Source organism: Sebastes umbrosus, chromosome 17 (genome assembly GCF_015220745.1).
Source record: "Sebastes umbrosus isolate fSebUmb1 chromosome 17, fSebUmb1.pri, whole genome shotgun sequence".
In the NCBI taxonomy this organism is placed as follows: domain Eukaryota; kingdom Metazoa; phylum Chordata; class Actinopteri; order Perciformes; family Sebastidae; genus Sebastes; species Sebastes umbrosus.
The window spans coordinates 1,487,330-1,513,115 of record NC_051285.1 but is presented as its reverse complement, the minus strand read 5'-3'; the positions used below and the strand labels follow the sequence as shown (position 1 = coordinate 1,513,115).

Here is a 25,786-nt window from a genome sequence, read left to right as displayed (position 1 = left end):
AGTCACATGATGTTTCTAGAGATTTTTAGGAGGTAAATTAAACTAAAAGGTTTTCATTTAATTTTTCTGCTTTGTCGAGAATCACATTTTGAAAAGTCTCCATCCGCAGTCCTCCGGGGACTTGTTTGACTTTTTCTCTGTCATAGAGAAGTGAGTGGAACCGAGGCGAGCCCGGAGGAAGCATCAGGCTTCATCTCTGTATAATAACAAAGACACCGACTGTGTGTGTGTGTACATGACCTACTAATGTTAGCTGCAGGTATAATAGTCTGTCCCGTCTCTGCCATTGTCCTCTCTCTCACGCTGCTCTCCCAAATGTGTTCTCAGTGAGACAGAGACAGGCCGGCCTACACTGTGTCCCATTTCCTCCCTTCACCTTCTAAAAGTAAAGCACATCAAACAGCACCCCGATACGAGACTCCACTTCAAGGCTTACCCATAACACCTTGAAAAGAAGAAGAGTGGAGTGCAGCGAAGCGACATCAGACGGGCTGTGATCGGCTGTTATACAACACAAGAAGTTCTTACTTTGAGAAAACACACACACACACAGCTGTTCTCCAGCTGTTCTCCAGCTGTTCTCCAGAGCACCACGCTTCGTTCACCAGATGTTTTTATAACGATCACCAGCCTGATTAAGGCAAGATAACCAGAAATGTTTGCTACAACACAAGAAGAACAACAAAGATGGCTCCACTTTTTTTTCAGACCGAGTACAAGTACTTACATTTGGGTACTCGCCGATACCGAGTACCGATACAAGTACTTCTCTGTGTCAAAAGACCCTCGTTAACAGCCAGCTGGAGGGTGTGAGCGACACACGGCAGGCTGGGGAGTCCCGCATTCGAGGCGGTGCGCCGCGACCGGCTCTAGGTCGGCTTGGAAAGGCTCAGGGCGAAGGTGCTTCCCGGGGCCGTGGACAAAGCGTCACCGGGGCGGACTGTCCTCAGTGCGCCCCAACCGCATTGTGCCCCCAGTGCGGGGCTCGGCCCACGTGAAAGGCGCCAAGGGTCTGCGGCAATGTCTGCAACCCACCCAACCCGTCTTGAAACACGGACCAAGGAGTCTAACGCACGTGCGAGTCAGAGGGTGCAAGCGAAACCCCGTGGCGCAACGAAAGTGAGGGCCGGCGCACGTCGGCTGAGGTGGGATCCGGGCGCATCACCGGCCCGTCTTGTCCGCACCGTCGGGGAGGAAGAGCGTGACCGTGTGCGATAGGACCTGAAAGATGGTGACGAGAGGTTAACGTCACGCTGCTGTAAAGTGGTATCGGTGCCGTTGTATCGGAGGTGTTTTGCGAGTACGAGTACATGAGCACAGTATCGGACCCGATACCCAAGAATGGTATCGGTATCGGTGCATCCCTAGTACATATCCATATATACAGATTGTAGTTAAATGATCGACATGTGTTATATTCTAATGAATAAGAGCTTAACTATAAATTGCATACTGAGATATTGTATACAAAATTTGTATCTATACACAGAGAGATGATGTACATAGAGCTATATGCATATGGGACTAAATGAGTATATATAAGATGAATATAAGAGAGTAGATATGTATATACAGGTGGAATCGTAAGTTATATGTATACCGTATACAGGAAAGGATTGTATAGATGAAAGTAAATACAAAGAGCAGTGAAGGTCCATGAGAGAGAGAGAGAGAGAGAGAGAGAGAGAGTACAAAATATCAGCTGATACCGAGTACCGATCCGATACCAGTGTTTAATTAATAAGCTGTATGTCTAACTCAACTTTGGAGCGTTATTTAGCCTCTTTCCCTACAAGCTACCATGACATGGTTGGTACCGATGGATTCTTTAGGTTTTCTAGTTTCATATGACATCATGTAGCTTCACTCCTGAACCTGCTAGAGCCTCTGAAGGACAGTAAAGTCAGTCCGAGTTAACTGACTGCTGCACATTCAACATTATCTAAGCCTTCAGTCTCTATCCGTCAAACTAAACTTAATAGTTTAGAAGTATTTATAATAGTATTTAGACTATAATGAGAGTATATTCAGAGTAATCCTGAATCTGTTGGCCTGCTGTGAGTATGTTTCCGTCCGCCCTCTAGCGGTCAAACACCACTTAATGCAGTTTTGCGGGGGAGAACTAGGACAAAGCCCTGGTGGTTAGATGCCTGCTGTGTATGTGTGTGGGAGACCTAATTTGTCTATACATGTGTGTGTGTGTGTGTGTGAGAGCGCGGTCTCGTGGGCTCCCCGAGGACTCACGTGGTAATGGGTCAGCTCCATCTTCTACGGGCTTGTTGAGGTGGTGGATGGTGAGGTCGGTCTGCAGGAGGCTGTCTGCTGTGGCTCGGGCCAGGGCCGCCGCCAGGGAGCACGGGCAGTTACTGTGAGAGGAGACAGACGACACGGTTATGAATGGGTCAGGAAGGACAAATCATGTTACCATAATCCTCTGTGGAGATCAACAATGTCTTCTATCATTCAGCCGGATTACGGGACTGAATAACAACATGGTTTTGCTATTCATAGAGCTGTTAACAGAAGTGTGTTTCTCCTTTCTAATACAGAACAGAGCGAGACATTGACATGGCAAATATTATCACAGATGTTCAGCGTATACAACATGACCACTGATATTAAGAAACTGCAGTACGGAAATGTCAAGAGTCTTCATTACATACAGTAGTTTTTCCACTCAAGAGCACGGACAAGTTTTTTTTATATTGTCAAAAACAGAACATGTTAGGGGTAGGAAAAAAAACCTATATTTGCTTCATGTGAGTCTATGTGGAGGTAGAAGGAAGTTACCGCTTTTATTGTGGTAGTCTGAGTAACGTGATGTCATATCCGTTCCGTATCCGTCAACCAAAACAAACCTCAGAGAGTCTAAAACGTTGGAGGGTCGTCATGGATACGACCTGCAGCCTCCCATGTTAAATCCAGCGTGGTAAACACTACACATCCAGTAAAGGATGGAAACACTTTGGGTTTCACACATTGACAGGAAAAGCAGAGCTAGACAGAGCAGAGCTAAAGCTGCACGCTAACTTCTAAAGAAGGCCAAAATATGTCCGAAAATAAGTCAGAACAAAGGCTGAAAAAAGTCAGAAAAAAACCCGAAATATGCCTGAAAATGTTTTAAAAAAGGCTGAAATATGTCAGAAAAAAAGCCGAAAAAATGCCAAAGTATGTCCGAAATATGGCCCAAAAAATGTCCCAAAAAAAGGCCGAAATATGTCCGAAAATAAGACAGAACAAAGTCAGAAAAAAGCCGAAATGTGTCAGAAAAAAGGCCGATATATGTCTGAATAAAAGTCTGAAATATGTCAAAAAAAAGTCAGAAAATGTTAGCAGGAAATGCAATCGTATCGCGGTAACGTGGCAGTCGAGCCGTCACTCTCGTCTCCGTGGTCAAATGGGCCGACACTACGACTGTAGAGCACCCAGATACTGACATTTATGTTCTCAGCATTGAAACAGATGGAGCTGACCATGGACGGATAAAGAGAACGGAGCTGACGGAAGAGCTAGAGACCACCTTGGAGAAGTTAGAGGAAGTAGTAACTACGTCCGGTTTTCAAAATAAGGTGTTAACAAGGGGAACTGTATATACAAAATACATCTATGGAAATCAGATTGATTGGATTATATTCACCAGAAGTATAAAACAGTACATGTCTGTTTTAGATTAAAAAGAAAACACCACTAATCTGAGAGGGAAATGTCTTTATTCTTTGATTTTTGGGTTGCTGGATAATCAATAATTCCTGACAATGATCCTGATATATTTGACTTCAGGACATCTCTGACTACATACATGCTGGAAATCAAACATCTTTACCGTACTAATTTAGAGATTTTTCAAAGTAAAAGTCTCTAGAAGTGTATGATTCAACTTGTTCCCTTCATGGTCTAGTTTTAAAAAAGTTAACAAAAATCACAATAAATCGTGATATCGGATCGCAATACATATCGAGTTGGGAGATCGTCCCAGCCCCGGCACATATCTTGATAACAATTACTTAAAAAACTTATTTAATGTATCCTCATCAGAAATATTTATGTAAAGTTTGGAGTGTTATTTAGTCTCCTTCCCGACAAGCTACCGATGGATTCTTTAGGTTTTCTAGTTTCATATGATGCCAGTATCTAAAACTGAGCCCGCTATGACCTAAAAATCACAAGTTATGTTAATGCAATAAAGAAATTAGAGGCGTTATAACGAATTTGCGTTATTATCGCGTTAACTTTGACAGCCTTACTAAAAACAAACATCAACAGATGTGTTATACAATATGTGCAAGCTGAAAGTTTGGCAAAAGAAAGGCCGAGGAAAACAACACAAATTAAAAACCCAACTGTCACAAAGCTGAAAACAGAAAACCCTCTCATCACTGCATAGATTTTAAACTTAATTTAGGACTTCCTGTTAGACCCACATACATCCTGTCAGCTGGAGCGAGCTGCTGCCAGTAATTTGTGCCTTGAAGATTTTTTTTAAATGATATAACAGCTCTGTTTGAGAGCAGCGGTACATCACTACATCTGGCCAGGACTGTGTGTGAGGAGGAGGAGGAAGAGGAAGGAGGTGGGTCTCCTCTTCAGGTTAACCAGAGTGTTGGGAGGAAGAGGAAGAGGAGGGGGTCGTTTGAAGGACTGACGGCTCGCTGTGCACGAGTCACCGAGATAACTGGGTCACCTCCAGATGCAGGTAACCATGGTAACCCAACTTCTGGATGCCCAACTTCTACATTCAAACTAGGTTGAAAATAAACCTGACCTGACGTTAACGGTTTAATTAAGCAGTGCATTGCTTTGCTTCCGTGCTGGTAATCTACTATAGGTAATACACTGACTATGGAGAAGTACGTCATCCAACCCCACTTTAAAACATCTGAATTATCCTTTTAAGGAGCGACGGACAAAGCTCGCTTCAGTACTCTATAATTAAAAAAAACTATTTATTCATGTCTGTCCTGAACATGCAATATATGTTAATCTGCAGCCAGTCACACCTCAAATACTTTATTCTTGATACATGTAGGGATGTACAGAAACTCTCTGAAGGTCTAATGTGGAGTTTTGATTTGGTTTCATTCATGAAACAGTCAGATAACAAACAGGTCATAGGTCAGGTCAGGTCAGCGGGTCTTAATCAAGGCTGAAATCAGGAGAGAATATCCTGACCCTTTTCATGCAGTCATTTGGGGGGTGTCTCGATCGGTTAACTGGGACAACAGGTGGGAGATGATGAGTCACATTCAGACTAGTACAAGTACAAGTCAAGTACTTCCCCAGAACTCAAACTAATAAACAAGATGATGGTTATTAACTCAAGTTACAGCGACGCTAGCTGTTAAAGTTTTGACCTGATGATGGCGCTACATGAAAAGTCACCAAAGTTATTACTCAAAACCACAAACATCAACCTCATGGTGGCGCTAAAGGGAACGTCAGAGGATCCCCAAAGTCATTAGGGTTCATCTTCTGGGGACCATGAATGTCCGTACCAAACTTCACGGCAATCCATCCAATAGTTGTCTAGATATTTCAGTGTGGATGTGGTGGTGCACTAACCAATCGCATAACGGACATTGCTGTTCGCAATAATAACGCAAATTCGTTTTAACGCCACTAATTTCTTTAACATGGGCTCAGTTTTAATGCTAGAAAAACTAGAAAACCTGATGAATCCATCAGTACCAACCATGTCATACTAGCTTGTCAAGAAGGAGGATAAATAACGCTCCAAAGTTGCGCAAATTTTTGTCATTTTTCAGACATTTTTCTGATATTTTTGGGATATTTTTCGGACTTTTTTCAGACGTGTTTTGAATATTTTTTTAAAAATTTTTCGGATATTTTTCGGACATTCTTTAAAGCCTGAAAGAGGGAAGATACTGGTATCATATGAAACTAGAAAACCTGATGAATCATCTGTACCAACCATGACATACTAGCTTATCGTGAAGGAGGTTAAATAACGCTCCAAATTTACGCTGAATTTTGGCGATGAAAACCTGTCATGTCCATTTTCAAAGGGGTCCCTTGACCTCTGACCTCCAGATGTGTGAATGTAAATGGGTTCTATGTGTACCCACGAGTCTCCCCTTTACAGACATGCCCACTTTATGATAATCACATGCAGTTTTCAGCATATTTCTTATACTAAATGCAGTACCTGTGAGGGTTTCTGGACAATATCTGTCATTGTTTTGTGTTGTTAATTGATTTACAATAATAAATATATACATACATTTTGCATAAAGCAGCATATTTGTCCTCTCCCATGTTGTTAAGAGTATTAAATACTTGATAAATCTCCCTTTAAGGTACATTTTGAACAAATAAAAATGTGTGATCAATCAGGATTAAATATTTTAATCGACAGCTCTAATATTATAAAATATGAAGTGGTGGAACAACAAACTGGCACTGACATTTATTATTCTGTTAAAATAAAAAGCATCCAAAGATTTACCCGCTGAACACAACACCATCTTTCTGGACATGTTATGTGTTAATATTTTAATTTGCACGACTGTAAATGGAGCTCTTGCTGGTTCATATTAATTTAATTTATGTAGCAGTGCAGCAATAACAAGCTGGATGGATGGACGGACGGTGTGATTTTGCACACTTGAAATAGTCACTGCGGTGCATTTAATTTACTTAAATAAATGTGGGGCTGGCTGAGTACAACACAGGGACGTATTCTACAATTAAAGGCTGTGTATTCAGTGTGAAAAGGGCCTCTGTGGCTCTTATGTAAAAGGACAGCTTCAACATCTTTAATGAATTCAGCTCTGCTCCTGATAACTAACAGACGAAGAGAAGATGTTTGTGTTTGACTACGACGTATTAACGTCAGAGTATTTCCGCTAAATCATTACATCTCTCCGTTGGCTTCTGGTTAATTTCAGTATTTGATTATAAATTCTTGTCGGTGGTTTTGTTTCACAGCATCTCTCTGTGATGCTTCATCATGTACGGGCCTGCCAGACCTCTGAGGTCATCTGTTCAGCATGCAAAGTTGGTGAAACTGTAGTGGGAAGAGAAACAAAGCCTTCACAGTGTCTCTCTTGCATAAATCCTCGCTGTGCTTTCCCAGAGAAAAACCCCTGAATAAAAAGAGGAGGAAGTAAAAACAGCAAATAGAGTTTGTAAAATAAAACAATCACTAAACTTCCTGGTGAAACAAAACATGAAAACATATTTACTTCCCCAAAATAATACATAATTTAGCAACACTTTTAAGTTTTAATATGAACCCTTCAGGATAAAAACAGGATAACGTTTTATAATTTAGCGCAACGAAAACAAACAACTTCACAAGCAGCTGCTGTTAGAGCAGCTCCAAAGTTAACACAGTTATAAAACACTTCATCACTTTGTTTTATGTTGTTTTTTATTGCATTTAATGTGTTATTTCTTTATAAACACACTGCTAAAGGTCTCTGCTTTTGTCATTTTTCATATCTGCAGTAATAATCTGTCTTCTCAGTACGTTGTAGTGTTGGAAAAAGTTCAAATGTAAAGTTGAGACTCGACAGGGAATATTCCTCTCTCCATAGCAACCACAGAAACTACAAATAACTCCACTGACAACCATCTCATACACAGAAATAGTTAAATGTATTAAAGGCAATTACTCACTTCCCTCCTGACACCGTACTAGAATATATCCAGACCCTTTGTGACGGGTTTTTTCCGCATCATGCACAAACATTTCAACAATAAAGAGTCAGGGATGGAGAGTAATTCAAACCTGGTGTTAACATGAGATGTGAACGGCTCAGTATCCTTAGAAATAAGGATCATATTAGATGATCTCACACTTCATGATTTACAACTACTGCCAACTTCAGTGACTTTAAAGGTGGAAAATCTCCAGTTAGAAAAATATGCATGGTCTACGGAAGCCCTGAAAGGCAAGCGAGATTTGTTTTTTCTGGTGATCCATTTCCTGAGTCCGATCTAAATTATTTTCTCCCCTGTGTGGAATTTTTTTTGCCAGGATAATCTTTCTAAGTTCCTTTTTTTTGGTCTAAAATAACTATATAACTATATATAAATATATATGTAAATAATATATTAAATTAAATAACAAAAAATAAATATATGTAATGTAAAATTAATCAATAAAAACTACAAAAAAATAACAAATAAATAACTATATATATATATAAATAATATAAATAAATTAAATTAAATAGATATATGTAATGTAAAATTAATCAATAAAAAATACAAAAAAATAACAAATAAATAACTATAAATTAATTAATAACAGATTAAATAAAATGTGCAATCAAATAAATAATAAAGTAAATAAAGTTTAACACGTGTTTATTTTTAATGATTCGCTGTTCTTAAAACAATCATGATAAATATTCTTAATCTGACCTTTTCTAAGATAAAAGAAGACGAGTTGAGAATCTCTTTAAATTAATTTTTAATATGTCGTCTTTATATCAGAGATTATACATCGACAGCATTTAAATAAATTAAATCATTATGAAAAAAAAATAAATAATAATTTATAAACACAGGAGAGAAGATAAATTTGATCAGTCTTAGAAAATGGATCATCAGAAAAAAAAAATTCTCGCTTGCCTTTCAGGGCTTCCGTAATAAATGTCCGAACGGCTCGTAGTGTAGCAATGGATTTGGGTTATTCTTGTTAAAAGTGTCGTCCTTAGATTAACATGTTTAAACAGCTGCAGCCGCTGTCGGCATCAGAAATCAGGCTATCTGGACCAGAGATCTGTGGATCCAGTCATTCCTCTCCTCACTCTAGAAACTTATTTCTTCGTCGGGTCCTTGATTTTGTTTCTCAAACTGGGTCAAGGGCTAGAGAGAAACATCAGGAACAGAGCAGTTAAAGCATGCCCCCATAAGGCGGTAACCATCATAACCTCCTTGAAGATACGGCAGCTATATGGGTGAAATATGTTGTTCTAATATGTGTAAATCCACCTTGACGAGGAGAGGTTAAAATGTGGGTCGATACTGAGTTAACTTTACCCTGCTCAATGAGTTGTTTTGACCCAGTTTTGACCACATATAATTAACAATCAGTAATAGATAGTGTTGTGTACGTTTAAAAAGAGCTAGAACAGATTATAGAAATAACACTTATGCTCGGTTAACCCCTTGTCTTCAGGGGTTTCCTACCCGCGGGTAAAGGGTAAAGTTAGTCAACTTAGCAGCATTTAGGCAGGACTGATGTCGGTCTGAATGCAGATATTAGCTTCAGTTAAACTCTATTTTTTATTTTTTGCACAGAACAATGACTGTAGATTTTGTCCTCCATCGCTTTACATTGGAATTTAATTAGGAAGGAATGATAATACAGACCAAAAACTATTTAAATGTACATATAGACTAGGGATGTCACGAGAATCGATACTTCGGTACCAACTCTGTACCAAAATTCAAAAAATGTGACGGTACTCGTTTTCTTCAGTACCGAAGGTACCGAACGATGCCTGTAGTGGTCATTTGGTGCCGGAGCGGAGGTACTGGAGATGCGATTCTTCCGAATCTAATGGGGGCAGTGTTAAGAAGGTTTGCAGTTCAGGCACAGCAGCCCCTTCATTTCATTGGACGACATGTCGGCGGGCGTGTTGGGAGCCAATCGGCTCCTTGGAGTGGTTAAGGGGTATATTGGCTCGTTAGGCTTTGAAGTCTGGTCTGCTGGTTCACTGCAGTGAGTTCAGTGCATATGTTTGGGATGAAGGTTGTCTTGCTGGCTGTATAAGATATTATAAACCACACTACTGTACACTCATTCAAGTGTAAACCTGCACAGCCTTCTGGTAAAAGAACAAGAAACCTTTGAAGCATCTTCTCCTGTATTCTTACCGATACACCACAGCGATTAAAAACTCCACAACCAGAGACATTTATTAAGAGGTGCAAACCTATCGAACAGGCAGTAAACGCTTACAAGTGTTCTCATCTGCCGTGAAGTAAAGGAAGAAGAAAAACGCCGTAACAGCACAGACAAAAACAACAACAACACGACGTGAAAGAAGGCAGCTGGCTAGTTAGCCAAGCTACGTGCAATGAACGAGAGTGAAAACGCTGAACAACCGACCGGACAGGTGAGACTATTTTAACTCCGGGTAGTTTGTGAGCTGCGGCAGGGAATAAATCCGGCTCTGTTGAGTGCAAAAGAGGAACTGTTTCTAGTCTCCCTTCTTCTACTAGTTAGCCACACGCAACGTTACAATAGATCCAATAAACCAGAATGCGGTGCCGTAACGGTGCCGTTTACTTTTCTTTCCGAAGGAGGAAATACTTCCAATTTAGCAGCTCAAAGACAGACATCCAGACAATATGGTTTGTTTTAAATACTTGAAGGCTTCATGCCACTGTTTTTTTGCAATGTTCAAATGTTTTAATAAAGGAGTGCAAGTTGTATTTTTTATTTTACCGTGGTATCGAATTGGTATCGAGAATCGTGTAAATTCACTGGTATTGGTATCGACTACTAGATTTCTGGTACCGTGACATCCCTAATGTAGACATGTGAGTATTGTGTTACAACTAGCTTAAAAACTGTGAACCTACCCTTTAAATTGGATTAAATGAAGTATAGTATTATTTGATGTAACTTCTGTTTGCTGGACAGTCAGTGGGAGAGAACGTGTTTACAAAAGCATCACGTTTATATATTTTTTCCTCAATGTCATCTGTTAGAGTTTCTTGACCTCTGCAGTATTTTCCAGAGAATCGTACACATTATTAATTGATGTGCGTTATTTGCATTTAAGGTACTTCTATGTAGGATTTTTTTTTATTTTAGATGCATACTAAAGACTAGTCATTGTCTCTTTATACTACATTATACTCCATGCTATAAAAATGAAAAGAGATGTATAACAAGTGAGAGTATGCTGGAGATAAAAGACGAAATAGAGAAGATAGAGATGAGAGGGATGAGAGAGAGATGAGGAGGCAGGGAGGGTTTATCTCAGTATTTGGGTTTGTTCATCACAAGTGTCCTCTCCTCCATGTTTCCATTCATAGAAACGTTTCCCTCTCTCTCTCTCTCTCTCTCTCTCTCTCCGTCTCTCTCCGTCCTCACTCGCTCCACCACTGGCTGCCCTGTGGGGGTGGATGCTGAGCCGAGAGCCTCTGATTGGCTGCAGGTCACACAGGAGAACACGCGGCGCACCAATGGCGGTTCCCTGTGGCTCGTGCATCACAGTGAGGTCATGTGGAGCGGAGGAGGATTAAAGGAGAGCTTAATCTCAGTTCGCACCATCACACTGCAACAACACGACTGACTAGATAGAAAGGAGACCGGCACTGGTTCAACTGGTCGGCTAAATCACACATTCGTAGTGATGAGAGAGAGAGAGACGCTCTTCTTCACCAAACTCTGCGTCTTCTCTTCTGTCTTCCTCTTATTTAACTGACTTACGTTACCTCTGGGTAGATGCTAAACTGCATTAGACTAGTAAAAAGACTAGTCCATCGGTGACGTCTTCAAATGTCTTATTTTGTTAACAAAAAAACAGCTCATAACTAAAAGATATTTTTGGAACAAGGTTGATTTTTCTGAGGTAAAGGCATCAACCGATCACGTTGTGCGGAACGGGTTGAGTGGCGCCTATATTTGTGAAACAACAACAACACGGCGTCCCAGTAGTCCGAACCAAGACGGCAAATTGTATAACTCCTTTCAACCTTGAGAAAGGCGGCGAACACCAGATCCACTTCTTCCGCTCTTACCTTTCACAATAAAAGCTTTTGACGTATAACGTTCACAGGCGAGTGTTTCGCATATTCGTGTGGTTTATTTGTCACGTCCCTGGTTGTGTAAAGGTCGTAAGACATGTGGGATGTGCCGATATTATTCATTCTTCCTTGGACATGTATACAGCACATTCAGAATATGCGTCTCAATCGTGTTTTTTACGGTAGTTTGCGACACACGGCATCTTACCTGTTTATGTTCAGCTCTAGCCGACAGTTTGAAAGACTGGAATAGAGATGCATGCCCAAAAGGAAAGCCAACATCTCTGGTCGGAAGGAGAAACATGCCTACTTATAAACATTATGAAAGAAACGTTACTCGCTGCCGTCGCCGCTGCCGCTCCCTCTCTCTCTTGCTTCACTACTCACTTCCCACGTACACACACATTCTACACACTGGCTCTAGAAAGGGACATTCGGGTTTTCGCGTCGGCCACCGTAGCTCTCCAACACGCTTTGCACACGGGAGAGGCTTCAGTTGGTTGCAATCCCCACACTTCACCGCTAGATACCACCAGATCCTACACACTGGACCTTTGCTGGGCGTAGCCGTAGGACGGACGCCATGTAGGCGTTTTGCGTTAATCGGAGCATGCACGACTGGATTTAAACAGCAATATTACTGGAATATTTCATTTTCATTAGCCATGTAAACAGCGAGTATCCATCAGACTGTGTGTGTGTTGGCGGTGAGTGTGAGGTTGTTGGTGGCGTTCTAGCTGTGAATGTAGGTGTAGCAGTGTGTGTACAGTTTATTTGTCGGTGAATCAATGCTACGAAACTACAACTCCTCCGCTCCGCTCAAGCGAGCCGGAGAGACCGGAGCCGACTTCCTGTATCCTGCAACTCCGGCGCCGCCTCTAAAGGTGGGCTGTTAACCGATAGCGTTAATCGGTTAAAATGCTGAAGAAAAATATTTGGTATGTTTGCTTAAAAAATGACTTGATTATCAGAATAGTTGATTAATCGTTTCCGTCTAATTCTCACATCATAACCCCCCCGGGGTTAAAATGTGCCGTGGCTGCAGAGCTGTGCCTGCTGGAGTCAGAGGTGGTTACCTCCTCCTCCTCCTCCCGCGGTCTTCACCACAGTCTGCCGTTGCTTTTGTCCTCTCACGGGGTGCGTTTAGCTACAATAATGGTGCGGCGAAGCTCTGACAGGCTGCTCGCGGTGAGAAAACCTGCAGAGCTCTGAGTGTATGTGTGAGCAGATGACTCATGCATGCAGCCATGTCTTTCTTTGCTTTCTACAAGCTTGTTCTTTTTCTACAGAATTAGCCCCGGAGTGGAGCAACAAGGTTGTTTCCATGGCAACACAGAAGCGAGTGACTGACAGTCAATGGTGTCAGTCGTCCTGTTGCCAAACCCGCAGAACGAGCTCCCACTCGGTTCTTCTTCTAAATATTGAACCTGTTCCGAGCCAAGCGGAGGTGAGAGAGGAGATCCACTGATGAAGGATGTCTCCTTCCAGACAGTCCTCATATTAGAGCTGGAGACGTCTCTGGGAAAATCCTCTGGCTGTTTCCAATCCCACAGATATATAGTTATTTATTTATTATATCCAATTTTTACAAAATGTGGTCACAGGAAATTGGACTTTAGTGTGTTTCTAACAACTGCTGTTATGTGAGCACAGTATTCTCAAGAGGGCATAACAGGATTACATAACACACAGAGCGGCAGTAACCTTTAAATCAGAGCGTTTCACTGCTGCTTCGCTCTCAAGATGGCTTTCAAATGACTTTGATGAATTAATTTGTCTCCTCATACACACACACACACACACACACACACACACACACCATGTGGCGCTGTAGTCTGTTCATCTGATGATGAGCTGTACTGAAGGAATTCACTGATAATTCATCTAAACGGCTCCAAATGTCCAAAAAAGGGTAAAAACCTTTTTGCTCTCCGAGATGTTTCTGGATTAATATTACTGCTGCATTAATGTGTGTGTTACATTTTACTGATCTAGATGTTTTTAAGTTGTTCTAATCAGAAATAAACATGATTTAATTATTTAATTAATTAAATTTAAATTCTCAAAAAACGTAAATGCCCCCCAGTACCTCAACCGTATATAAGTACAGTACTGTATATTAGCTAAAACAATGAAAAAACTTTGTTTTGTTGCTTTAAAGTTGATCAAGATTTGTCCTCTACTGATTATACTTACATATATTTACTTAAGGAACATTTTCAATGCAGGACTTTTACTTAAAACAGTAAGTCATTTTGTGACTTTTTTGGTCGTTGTATGTCTCTTTGTAGTCATTTCGCATATCTTTGTAGTCATTTTGCATCTCTTTGTGGTCATTTTGCGTCTCTTTGTGGTCATTTTGCGTCTCTTTGTAGTCGTTTAGCATCTCTTTGTAGTCATTTTGCATCTGTTTGTGGTCATTTTGCGTCTCTTTGTGGTCATTTTGCGTCTCTTTGTGGTCATTTTGCGTCTCTTTGTAGTCATTTAGCATCTCTTTGTAGTCATTTTGCGTCTCTTTGTAGTCATTTAGCATCTCTTTGTAGTCATTTTGCGTCTCTTTGTAGTCATTTAGCATCTCTTTGTAGTCATTTTGCGTCTCTTTGTAGTCATTTAGCATCTCTTTGTAGTCATTTTGCGTCTCTTTTGAGTATTCTTACAGTGTTGTATTAGTACTTTAATCCTACTACTAGTACTAAACTCACATTGTAATGCTTCAATGTGAAAAATACTGTATTTGGTCAAAAATAAAAACTGAAATCTAGTTTTCGACAACAGAGGAGCTAAAATAAAATATCTTAAATGTAGTAGAAACTCTCACAAAATGTAAATACCCCAGTACCTCAACCCGTTTTTAAGTACAGTACTGTATATTAGCTAAAACAATGAAAAAACTTTGTATTGTTGCTTTAAAGTTGATCAAGATTTTTACATATTTTTATTTAAAGGTCCCATATCGTGCTCATTTTCAGGTTCATACTTGTATTTTGTGTTTCTACTAGAACATGTTTACATGCCCTAATGTTAAAAAAACAACTTTATTTTCCTCATACTGTCTACCTGAATATACCTGTATTTACCCTCTGTCTGAAACGCTCCGTTTTAGTGCATTTCAACGGAATTGCAACGGAATTGCGTTGCTAGGCAACAGTGTGGGTCCATGTTTACTTCCTGTCAGCTGATGTTATTTACATACACTGCAACAGGAAATTATAATGTTTACGTTTAAAACCATGTAATTGTCTAAATATTGTTTTTTGTGACATCACAAATGGACAGAAATCCTAACGGCTTGTTTCAAACGCACAATTTCTGAATACGGGCTGTGTGTGTATTTCTCCTTATATTGAGCGTTTTGATAGTTTAACAGTATTTATAAAGCACTTAAACCTGTTTTATAATATAAAAGACATGAAAACTTCACTTTTTACAATATGGGACCTTTAAGTAACATTTTTAATGCATGAATTTGACTTGCATTGGAGTATTTTTAAAGTCTGGCATTTGTACTTTTACCCAAGTAAATGTTCTGAATACTTCCTCCACCGCTGTGTCTCACTGACCACGTTACAAGACGAGCTCATCTCCAGTAAACGGTGAAATGTGAACAACGTGGTTCGCCGGCAGCTGAGGACCAGCAGATGTCAACAAAAAAAGAAGTGTGTTTCCCCCTCTCAGCAGTTCTAACCTTAAGTACACCTCTGGATGTTTTTTCGGGCGCTCTGCTGATGTAACGCGATGCACTTCAAACAGCGTGGAAATGATGGAGCGACTGTGACTGCGGACGTCACAAAGTGCTGCTGCGTGTTCCACTTACCATGAAGTGCACAATGTTGGCTGCAGAGAGGCGTGTCTAATCCGCCATAAAATTAGAAAAGAAACAACAACCTCCACACAACCTGCAGTGCATCTGTGAGCGTTGTGTAGGCAGCGGGTGTACCGTTCCAACAAGACATGAGAGGTGACACACTGCAAGGCGTAAAGCTTTGCATGTGTCATGTTGTTTTGAACTGGTTGTGTGTCTGTTGTGGTGTAGTCAGTTTCCAGATCAGCCTGCAGCCCTCTGCTCAGCCTCCACACAGAGAGACTGGGGAAGTTACATGTGATTCCCACTGAGGTTTGAGAGCAGGCCCAGCGCCGCTCTGCACAAAGCCTTAAGGCGCTATTATGTAATCTACCAGCTGGATCAGTGGTGGATTGGTGAGAGCCCCATCATGCCCTGACCTGAACTATCTCTGGAAGCTGCTTTTTTAATTCAACCAATTTCACATAAATAACAGCGATGTCTCTGCGCGAGCTATAAAACGTTAGTGTTGCCACATCTCCAGCAGCTCAAGTGTCATCGATTCCACATTCAAACAGTCAAATTAACAGCTGTTTGTCTGCCAAAAACATCCCGTCTCTTCTCGCCCAATGCATGTTTCATTTTCCATATTTAATCCTGCACCTTAAAGGTATAGTTTGACAGTTTTGGGGAAAACTAGGGCTGTCAATCGATTACAATATTTCATTAATTGCATGATTGTCCATGATTAATCATGATTACAGCTTCTGTTTGTAGTCCTTTTGCATCTCTTTGTAGTTGTTTTGTGTCTCTTTGTAGTCGTTTTGTGTCTCTTTGTAGTCATTTTGTGTCTCTTTGTAGTCGTTTTGTGTCTCTTGTAGTCGTTTTGCATCTCTTTTTTATTGTTTTGTGTCTCTTTGTAGTCGTTTTGTGTCTCTTGTAGTCGTTTTGCATCTCTTTTTTATTGTTTTGTGTCTCTTTGTAGTCGTTTTGTGTCTCTTTGTAGTCGTTTTGTGTCTCTTGTAGTCGTTTTGCATCTCTTTTTTGTTGTTTTGTGTCTCTTTGTAGTCGTTTTGTGTCTCTTTGTAGTCATTTTGCATCTCTTTGTAGTCATTTTGCATCTCTTTGTGGTCATTTTGCATCTTTTTGTGTTCATTTTGCGTATCTTTGTAGTCATTTTGTGTCTCTGTGGTCATTTTGTGTCTCTTTGTGGTCATTTTGCATCTCTTTGTGGTCATTTTGCATACCTTTGTGGTCATTTTGCATCTCTTTGTGGTCATTTTGCATACCTTTGTGGTCATTTTGCATCTCTTTGTGGTCATTTTGCATATCTTTGTGGTCATTTTGCATCTCTCGAGTGTCATTTTCAGGTGATTTTTGACATAAAGAATGTAGAATCTGGTCGTCCTTGACCTGAACACCTCTCCTGTCCCTCAGCCTGTTCTTCCTCTCTGCTGCAGCCTTGTTGGTGAAAAACAGCCAAGATTCAATCATTTCCTCTGTAATTGATTCATTTATCATTTATCATATCTCTGATATTCTACAACATCTAGAACAACACAGTTAACAGATTTCCTTTAAGGCTGTCAAAAGGGAAACGTTTCGGTTGCAAAGAGAAAAGTCACTTCAAGCCTCAACGTGCTGACCTGATCCCTTCCCGACCAGCTGTTTTTAACCGAGTATTAAATTACTTAGAGGATGAAAATGACGGTTGATTGTGATACTGGCAGAAAACAGCTGTTGTGAAACGTCTCCTAAATAAATGTGACCTCGACCCCGTCATGCTCCACAAACTTGAATTAAACTTAAAATCCTTACCTCGTAATTAAAATCATAGAAGCGTTTTTAAAGCAGCTCATTTCTTATGTAATCGTTTCACTATTTTAGAGTCTGGCTGTCGTGCTCCGCTCCGAAACAGCTTTATCACATATACTGTTTATATAAGACTTAAGATATTTATATGTATTTACGTAACTGTATATATTCCTTGTACATATAATTTAGTTTTTCTTTAACAACTAACTGTTCTGAAATGTGTTTTTTGGTGTTCTTTATACTACGATATGATTTAATTTATGGCCTCATTATTGTCCCTCTTACAGCCGTACATTATTATAACAGGAGAGAGGTATTAGTAAGATCAATTCATAGTTGGTTCTTGGTCTTTTCTTGGGATTAGTGAAAAGACCAAACATTCTTGGTAGTCATGTGTCTCTTTGTAGTAATTTTGCATCTCTTTGTAGTCATTTTGCATCTCTTTTGTAGTCATTTTGCATCTCTTTGTAGTCATTTTGCGTCTCTTTGTAGTCATTTTGCATCTCTTTGTAGTCATTTTGCGTCTCTTTGTAGTCGTTTTGTGTCTCTTTGTAGTCATTTTGCATCTCTTTGTAGTCATTTTGTGTCTCTTTGTAGTCATTTTGCATCTCTTTGTAGTAATTTTGCGTCTCTTTGTAGTCATTTTGCATGTCTTTGTAGTCGTTTTGTGTCTCTTTGTAGTCATTTTGCATCTCTTTGTAGTCATTTTGTGTCTCTTTGTAGTCATTTTGCATCTCTTTGTAGTCATTTTGTGTCTCTTTGTAGTCATTTTGCATCTCTTTGTAGTCATTTTGCGTCTCTTTGTAGTCATTTTGCATGTCTTTGTAGTCGTTTTGTGTCTCTTTGTAGTCATTTTGCATCTCTTTGTAGTCATTTTGTGTCTCTTTGTAGTCATTTTGCATCTCTTTGTAGTAATTTTGCGTCTCTTTGTAGTCATTTAGCATCTCTTTGTAGTCATTTTGCATGTCTTTGTAGTCGTTTTGTGTCTCTTTGTAGTCATTTTGCATCTCTTTGTAGTCATTTTGCGTCTCTTTGTAGTCATTTTGCGTCTCTTTGTAGTTTTCATACTTAGTAGTTTTAATACCTATAATACTTCGTATACTCATTATTGTTCATTATACAGCCTTACATTATTATAATTTTTGTAAAGTGTAAAATTAATTTAATAAAGTATTTACCGTGATGAATCCAGCAGTACGATCACTCTTTGACCTTTTCTCCAGGAACTCTTTCACACTCAGGTAAATTAATGATTCTATGCGTGGTATAGCTTTAAGCTCAACTTGCCCTTCTCTCCACCTAATTCAGCAGCTTTCAGCTACTCTTCTCAAGGTCAGACAGGTAGAGATCCTGCACTATAATGTGAGCTGCACTGCTTTGCATTCAGTTCCACAAGCATATGACTCATCATTTGAATTATGGGCACCTTGTGTGAACAAAGACGGGCCGGCAGCAGCAGCAGCAGAATGGAACAGCTTCTGCAGAAGTGTCGATCCATAATGCCGTGAGAGGGAAAGGAGGACACTGCACACTTTTGAAGGTCATTGCACTTCCAAAAATGGGGCCTCTCCAGAGCTGAAATTAATTAAGGCGCCTGTTTTAGAGACATCAATGTGAGCCACTGCTGGAAAGACTGGTGCTTCTCCAGTCTGTAGCCTACAGTCCAGAGTTACAGATATATATATAAATATATATATATATATATTATAAACCATGCACCAACAACGGACTGTAAGTAAGAGTCCCTCTTGCTGCTGCTGCTGTTTCACTCAACTCTTTTTAAGAAAAGTAATTAATATAATTGTAATAACTCATGCAACATCATTGGTACTGAAGCATCATAAATTACATCCTATTGCAACACAGTCTCACGGCAGTTTGTGAAATAGTCACGAGTAGGGATGCACCGATACCGATACCGGTATCGGTATCGGGTCCGATACTGTGCTCATGTACTCGTACTCGCAAAACAGCTCCGATACAACGGCACCGATACCACTTTACGGCAGCGTGACGTTAACCTCTCGTCACCATCTTTCTGGTCCTATCGCACGCGCTCACGCTCCACCCCCCCGGCGGTGCGGACGAGGCGGGGCCGGTGCGCGCCGGTCCTCGCCGGTCCTCTCTTTCATTGCGCCACAGAGTTTTGCTTGCACTCTCTGACTCGCGTGTGCGTTAGACTCCTTGGTCTGTGTTTCAAGACGGGTCGGGTGGGTTGCAGACATCGCCGCAGACCCCTGGCGCCTTTTACGTGGGCCGAGCCCCGCCCTTGGGGCACGACGCGGTTGGGGCGCACTAAGGACAGTCCGCCCTGGTGACATTTTGACCACTGCCCACGGGAAGCACCTTCGCCCCGAGCCTTTCCAAGCCGACCTAGAGCCGGTGGTGGCGCACTGCCTCGTATGCGGGACTCCCCAGCCTGCCGTGTGTCGCTCACACCCTCCAGCTGGCTGTTAACGAGGGTCTTTTGGCACAGAGAAGTACTCGTATCGGTACTCGGTATCGGCGAGTACCCAAATGTAAGTACTTGTACTCGGTCTGAATAAAAGTGGTATCGGTGCATCCCTAGTTGCAACACAGTCTCACAGCAGTTTGTGAAATATAACATATTTTTCGTGCTTTTTCCTACGAATGTCCTGCAACACGTAACGTACATGTCAATTTCCGCTCCAGTCTGCTCTTCAGTGTCGCTTTGTCAGCAGTAACATCTGTGTGTCTCACTGAAGCAGCGTAACGGCTTGTTGCACGACAAGAGGGGCTGTAGTTTCCTGTCTGTGTGGAGTTTGCATGTTCTCTCTGTATTTGCATAGTTTGCCTCCGGGTGCTCGGCTTTCCTCCCACGTCTCTGGTGAACAGGAGACTCTAAAACGCTCCTGACTGAGTGTGTGTGTCTCTGGCCCCGCCCCAGTGCATGCTGGGACAGACTTTACTCCCCAGTTATAGGAGGGTACATCAAATGATGTCAATGTACATCCAGGTGAGCATTTCGTTTAAGCCATGGTGCCCTGACTACTATTATTCAACACAAATAAAATGACGATGGTCTAACATGAAGAGTCTTTCTTTATAAAGGAAACTTCTTCTCTGATGGAACAGAACAAAGAGTTCATTATACTGACCACAGTCACATGTTGTTTACCATCATTGTTTCATGGTTGTTCTGGTCGGAGGATGTGAATCAAATAGTGCCGGCTCAACAGTTGCCAGTGGTGGCGGAGGGCAGCGACTGAGGCTGGCTTCTGTCTGTGCTAATCCCAGCGAGACAACTCTGATTAAAGGATTACTCCTGCAACTAATTTCTAAAGGCTTGGATAGCCCAGACCGGAGCGAGGAGGCCAAAGAGGAGATGGATGACTGGACTGAGAAAAAACTGGACGAGGATGGATGAAGTTAAAACACCCCAAAAACACGTTGATAAGCATCTTCACAATACTTCCACTTTCTGGTGTTTGTCTAAGACAGGATGCCTCAAAGTCACAGAAAACCCCTGAAAGGAGGCTGACGAAGGCTGACGGAGCCTCAGGCAGCCTCAATTTTTCAGAGGTGCTCCAGAAAGCCGTACAGTTACTTCCCAGAAGCCTCGGAGGATGAGTATCTCCAAGGGGATCAACTCTCCTGGCTTCATATTGCTCTGATTAAACAGAGACAAGCCAGTGGACAGACAGATGGTAGCGTGAAAACTAGGACTTTCAAAAAAGTCCATGCAAACACACTCTCTCTCTCTCTCGCTCTCTCTGTCTCTCTCTCTCTGAGCGCATGTTGACTTTCATTTAAAGCTTCGTCTGCTCACTGTAATGCTTTTTTTAAAGTGGAGGAGAGGATGATTTCACCAGAGCGGTGTCTCCTGTTGTTTTATGTCCGTTGAATGTGACGAGAGCATTGTTTGTTTGAAACTAGTTCAGCTCAGAAAGGAGGTCACTTCGTTCTGAGACGGTCCATGTGGGACTTGAGAGCGGATGGATGGTCTGATTCGTCTGCTGTGAAGTGACAGAAACCGTCTAACGTTTGCTCGCTGCAGTTTGAGCTCCGTCGTCCGTACAACACAGTGAACATCCCCTCTGTGACATTGCAGTGCTTCGCTGCCGAAGCATCTGCCGGGTCTGGTCCGGCCGTGACCTCTGATGTTCTAATTAAAGCAGAAAAGAGGAACATATTGTCGGATATACTTAAGAGCGTGCTGCGTGAATACAGCTTCATCCTGCTGGTTGAACGCTAATAGACCTCTTTTATTGAATGAAAAGATGAGGCGCCATAATATGAACCGCTATGTCCCACAACATCGGAGACTAGGCCTTATAAATAATATTAAGATATTTTTAGGCTATATCGCAATATACAATATCGCAATATTTTCATTTTTTTATCTAAAATAACATGTTTAATTTAACCATTTAATGATCATAAAAAACGTGATCATTCTAGCAAACTAATCTGAACACTCTGAGGTGGCGTACTTACATACTGAAGTCAGATTGGTCATTGGAAATGTATTTTTAATTAGTCTGACTAATTATTCACACAATTGAAATTAAATTTTTCTCTAAAATACAGTTTGCAGGTGGTAGTTTTTTAATTATCATTCATTTTATGTATTATTTAATGTTTATTAATTTTGTTTTATTTATTAGTTATTATTGTTTATTATTATTATTTATTTATTGTTATAAATAATTTATTATTATTTATTAATTATTAGTGAGAGACTTGTTGAATTTATTTAAAATTGCTCATTTACCGGTTTATTTTGAAACCAGTTCTAATAGGCTCTTATTGTAATGCCTACTATAAACACCAGGGCTGTCAATCGATTAAAATAGTTAACCGCGATTCATCGCAAATTAATCGCACATTTTTTATCTGTTCTAAATGTACCTTAAAGGGAGATTAGTCAAGTATTTAATCCTCTTATCAACATGGGAGTGGGCAAATATGCTGCTTTATGCAAATGTATGTATATATTTATTATTGTAAATCAATTAACAACACAAAACAATGACAGATATTGTCCAGAAACCCTCACAGGTACTGCATTTAGCAGAAACAATCTGCTCCAATCATAACATGGCAAGCTGCAGCCCAACAGGCAACAACAGCTGTCAGTGTGTCAGTGTGCTGACTTGACTATGACTTGCCCCAAACTGCATGTGATCATCATAAAGTGGGCATGTCTGTAAAGGGGAGACTCGTGGGTACCCATAGAACCCATTTACATTCACTGATCTGGAGGATACTGATTCACTGATACTTTGGCACAGAGAAGTACTCGTATCGGTACTCGGTATCGGTGAGTACCCAAATGTAAGTACTTGTACTCGGTCTGTAAAAAGTGGTATCGGTGCATCCCTTGTTTGGACAGAACCAGGTTAGCTGATTCCCCCTTTACCCACAGAAACAACAGTGTTGTCATTCTTCTCATCTCGAGCACAAAGCTGATTCCAGCAGGACGAACAGCTGGTGTCACACATTTCCTTACGTACTTCATGAATATGTTTTTCACACCTTGTCAGCACCACATAGTCCTACATTTTAACATGCATGCAGACATCTGTGCTTAGGAAACCATCTAAAAGTCACCCTCCCTAAACCTTGAGCAGTCTTCATATGAGCAACCGTCTTGAGGGACAGAATGATTTGTGAATAACTTTACTACATTGTCCTTCTACATCGGACCATTTTTTGTCGCAGCAGAATCATAAATAATGACAAATCAGTGCACAAATGGGAAACAATTAATATTCCGGGGGGATGTGAGTGATAAAAACACAGTTCCTCTTTAACTAAGGGAAGTTAGCCAGCTCCAAATTACAAGAGACGCTTCATAAGAGACACAGAAACACAGTAATCATCACCAAATGTACGACCGTTTCACAGGAAACAAGCACATGCAAACACACAGATGCCTCTTAAAACAAAAAGCTGCCAGCCTAGATGTAACCTTAAAATGATTAAGGAGAACAAAAAACAACAAATGTGCTTAAAAAAACAGATATTTGAGGCTGTGATTATAGGGTTGGAGAACAAAAATCATCTCTAGAGAGGATTAAAATCACTACATAGGACACACAATGTGAAGAAATAAATCTCTTATCCCTATTTTAATGATGTATTTCATCATTAATCAGCATCAGCTTTGCACAGAATGGTTTGTCATCAGATTTAATGCTATTTTAATGCTCAAATGTGTATTTATTGCTCATTAATTGAGCTGCTTTTATTCCGTACAAACTGCTCCACGTTACTACAGATGAAATGGTCACTAGTTGTTCGAGATGCAGCAGCGATGTGTGAAAACAAGGCTGTGTAGTGTAGGAGTGATAAGAGTGTGTGGGCAGGTGGACGTTAACGCCGCTACACGCTGCTCCTGTATTGGCAGTAAATCCTCTCTCCTGTGCAGCATCCTACTTCTGCAGGACGGCCGGAGGGAAGTCCTCATTAATAAAGCTCTGGAGGGGTTTGCTTGTTCCAAAACAAAGCGGGCGCTCGACCTTGAACTAGAGGACGCGACTCATTATGGTTCAACAAAATGTTGGTCATCTCAATAAAACGTAGTGGAACAGGGCGGTAACTGTGGGAGGTAGGAGGTTATATTAGATATTATAATGTTACGCTCTTCGGTTTTATGAAAGCAGCAAAAGAAGACAACATATTGAACATAAAAATAACACTAAGAGGTGGAAGAAGTACTCGGATACTTTACTGAAGTAAAGTTATAATACCACTAAAGTCCTGCATTCAAAACCTTACTTAAGTAAAAGTATTTAGGTATAAACCAGCTTCTCTTTAGCTCTTTAGCTCCTCTCCAGATGTTTAGAAATGGAAATGAATAACTGTTTTTATTTGTTTACATTTTAATTTTTATTTATCATTGTTGTAGGTCGTAATATTAATATTACGACTTTTTTATCTCGTAAAGTTGTGACTTTTTTTCTCGTAAAGTTATGACTTTTTTTTCACGTAATATTACGACTTTTTATTCTCGTAAAGTTATGACTTTATTGTGTAAATCTCAGATGTTTTTTCCCTCAATGTGGACCTAATACTCCGTAGTACATTGTCTCTTCTGTCCTCCAGGCAGATTTCTTTTTTTTTTTTTGCCTAAAATGTCTCTTTTGACAGTAAAGGTTGCTGACCTCTGGTATAATCAGTGAAATACTTAAAGTATAAAAAGTAAAAGTACTCATTGTGTAGTAAAATGTTCCCTTTCACTGTATTTTATATTATGTTTTTGGATTAATATTACTGCAGCATTGATGTGTACGCTGCATTTTACTGCTGTTCATGTTTAAGGTTGTGTTCATTTTCAATCGATTGATTGTATTGTACACCTTTTAGTTCACCGTGTTTAAATCAGCAGGGAGAATAGGTTTCTTTATGGGCAAAACCATCAATAAGTCATTTTAATTATTGGTATTACCAGTATTGATTGTTCTTCCTTGTCCCAAAAAAAGGGGAACAAGACAACAACATCGTCGTCATGTCACAGTTTTACAGTCTGTGGTTTATCTTCAATAAATCTGTCACCAGCAGCTCCTCTAACACCACCTACTCTCGTCTGTGTGTGTGTGTGTGTGTGTGTGTGTGTGTGTGTGTGTGTGTGTGTGTGTGTGTTTGTGTGCATACTTAAGTGTGTGTCTTGTGTGCCGGAGGAAGCCGGATCTACCCCCCCGGTTCTTTACAGCTGCGGGAGACATTTCTGTTTAATGAGGTCTAGAGAGGCTCTCCCCTCAATTACTATCTATCAGCTACCGGCGTGTGCATGTATATGTGCATGTGTGTGTGTGTGTGTGTGTGTGTGTGTGTGTGTGTGTGACGAGGGTCATTTAACTCCCCCTCTTACTCCTCTTCAAGTCATCAGCAGTCGGTACAAACAGCAGCGGTGACGTCAGAGAACTGAGAAGTTTCTTTATTCTGGACGAACAAAATTGTGCATCAAATTTATTGTAAATTAAATTTCAACCTGACAGAATAAATAATGACGTCATCGGTCTTTTAGGGATGCACACGCGAGTCAGAGGGTGCAAGCAAAACCCCGTGGCACAATGAAAGTGAGGGACGACGCGCGTCGGCTGAGGTGGGATCCCGACCCGCGCACCAACGGCCCGTCTTGCCTGCACCGTCGGGGAGGTGGAGCGTGAGCGATAGGAGCCGAAAGATGGTGACGAGAGTTTATCGTCACGCTGCCGTAAAGTGGTATCGGTGCCGTTGTATTGGAGCCGTTTTGCGAGTACGAGTACATGAGCACAGTATCGGACCCGATACCCGATACTGGTATCGGTGCATTCCTACTTAAAGCGTTGGGTTTAAATCTGAAATATTGCCAAATAGGTGTGTTTGCTTTTCGCTTCGACACCAAATCCTCCGCCGTCGTCTCGTCTGTCGACTCTCTCTCGTCCCGTTTGTGTGAAATCTAACTCCTGCTACTCTGAGCTGAGACTCCGTACGGAGCAACACTTTCAT

At 40.8% G+C, this 25,786-nt stretch overlaps 1 protein-coding gene across 1 annotated transcript in view; it reads right to left on the bottom strand.

The window, feature by feature from the left end:
- The window catches only part of ppm1e (protein phosphatase, Mg2+/Mn2+ dependent, 1E), a 47,177-nt gene that overhangs the window by 11,146 nt on the left and 10,245 nt on the right, over positions 1 to 25,786 (bottom strand). The window contains exon 3 of the mRNA XM_037748486.1: positions 2,245 to 2,366. Within this exon, the coding sequence (XP_037604414.1) occupies positions 2,245 to 2,366 (122 nt within the window). The remainder of the gene's footprint in view (positions 1 to 2,244; positions 2,367 to 25,786) is intronic.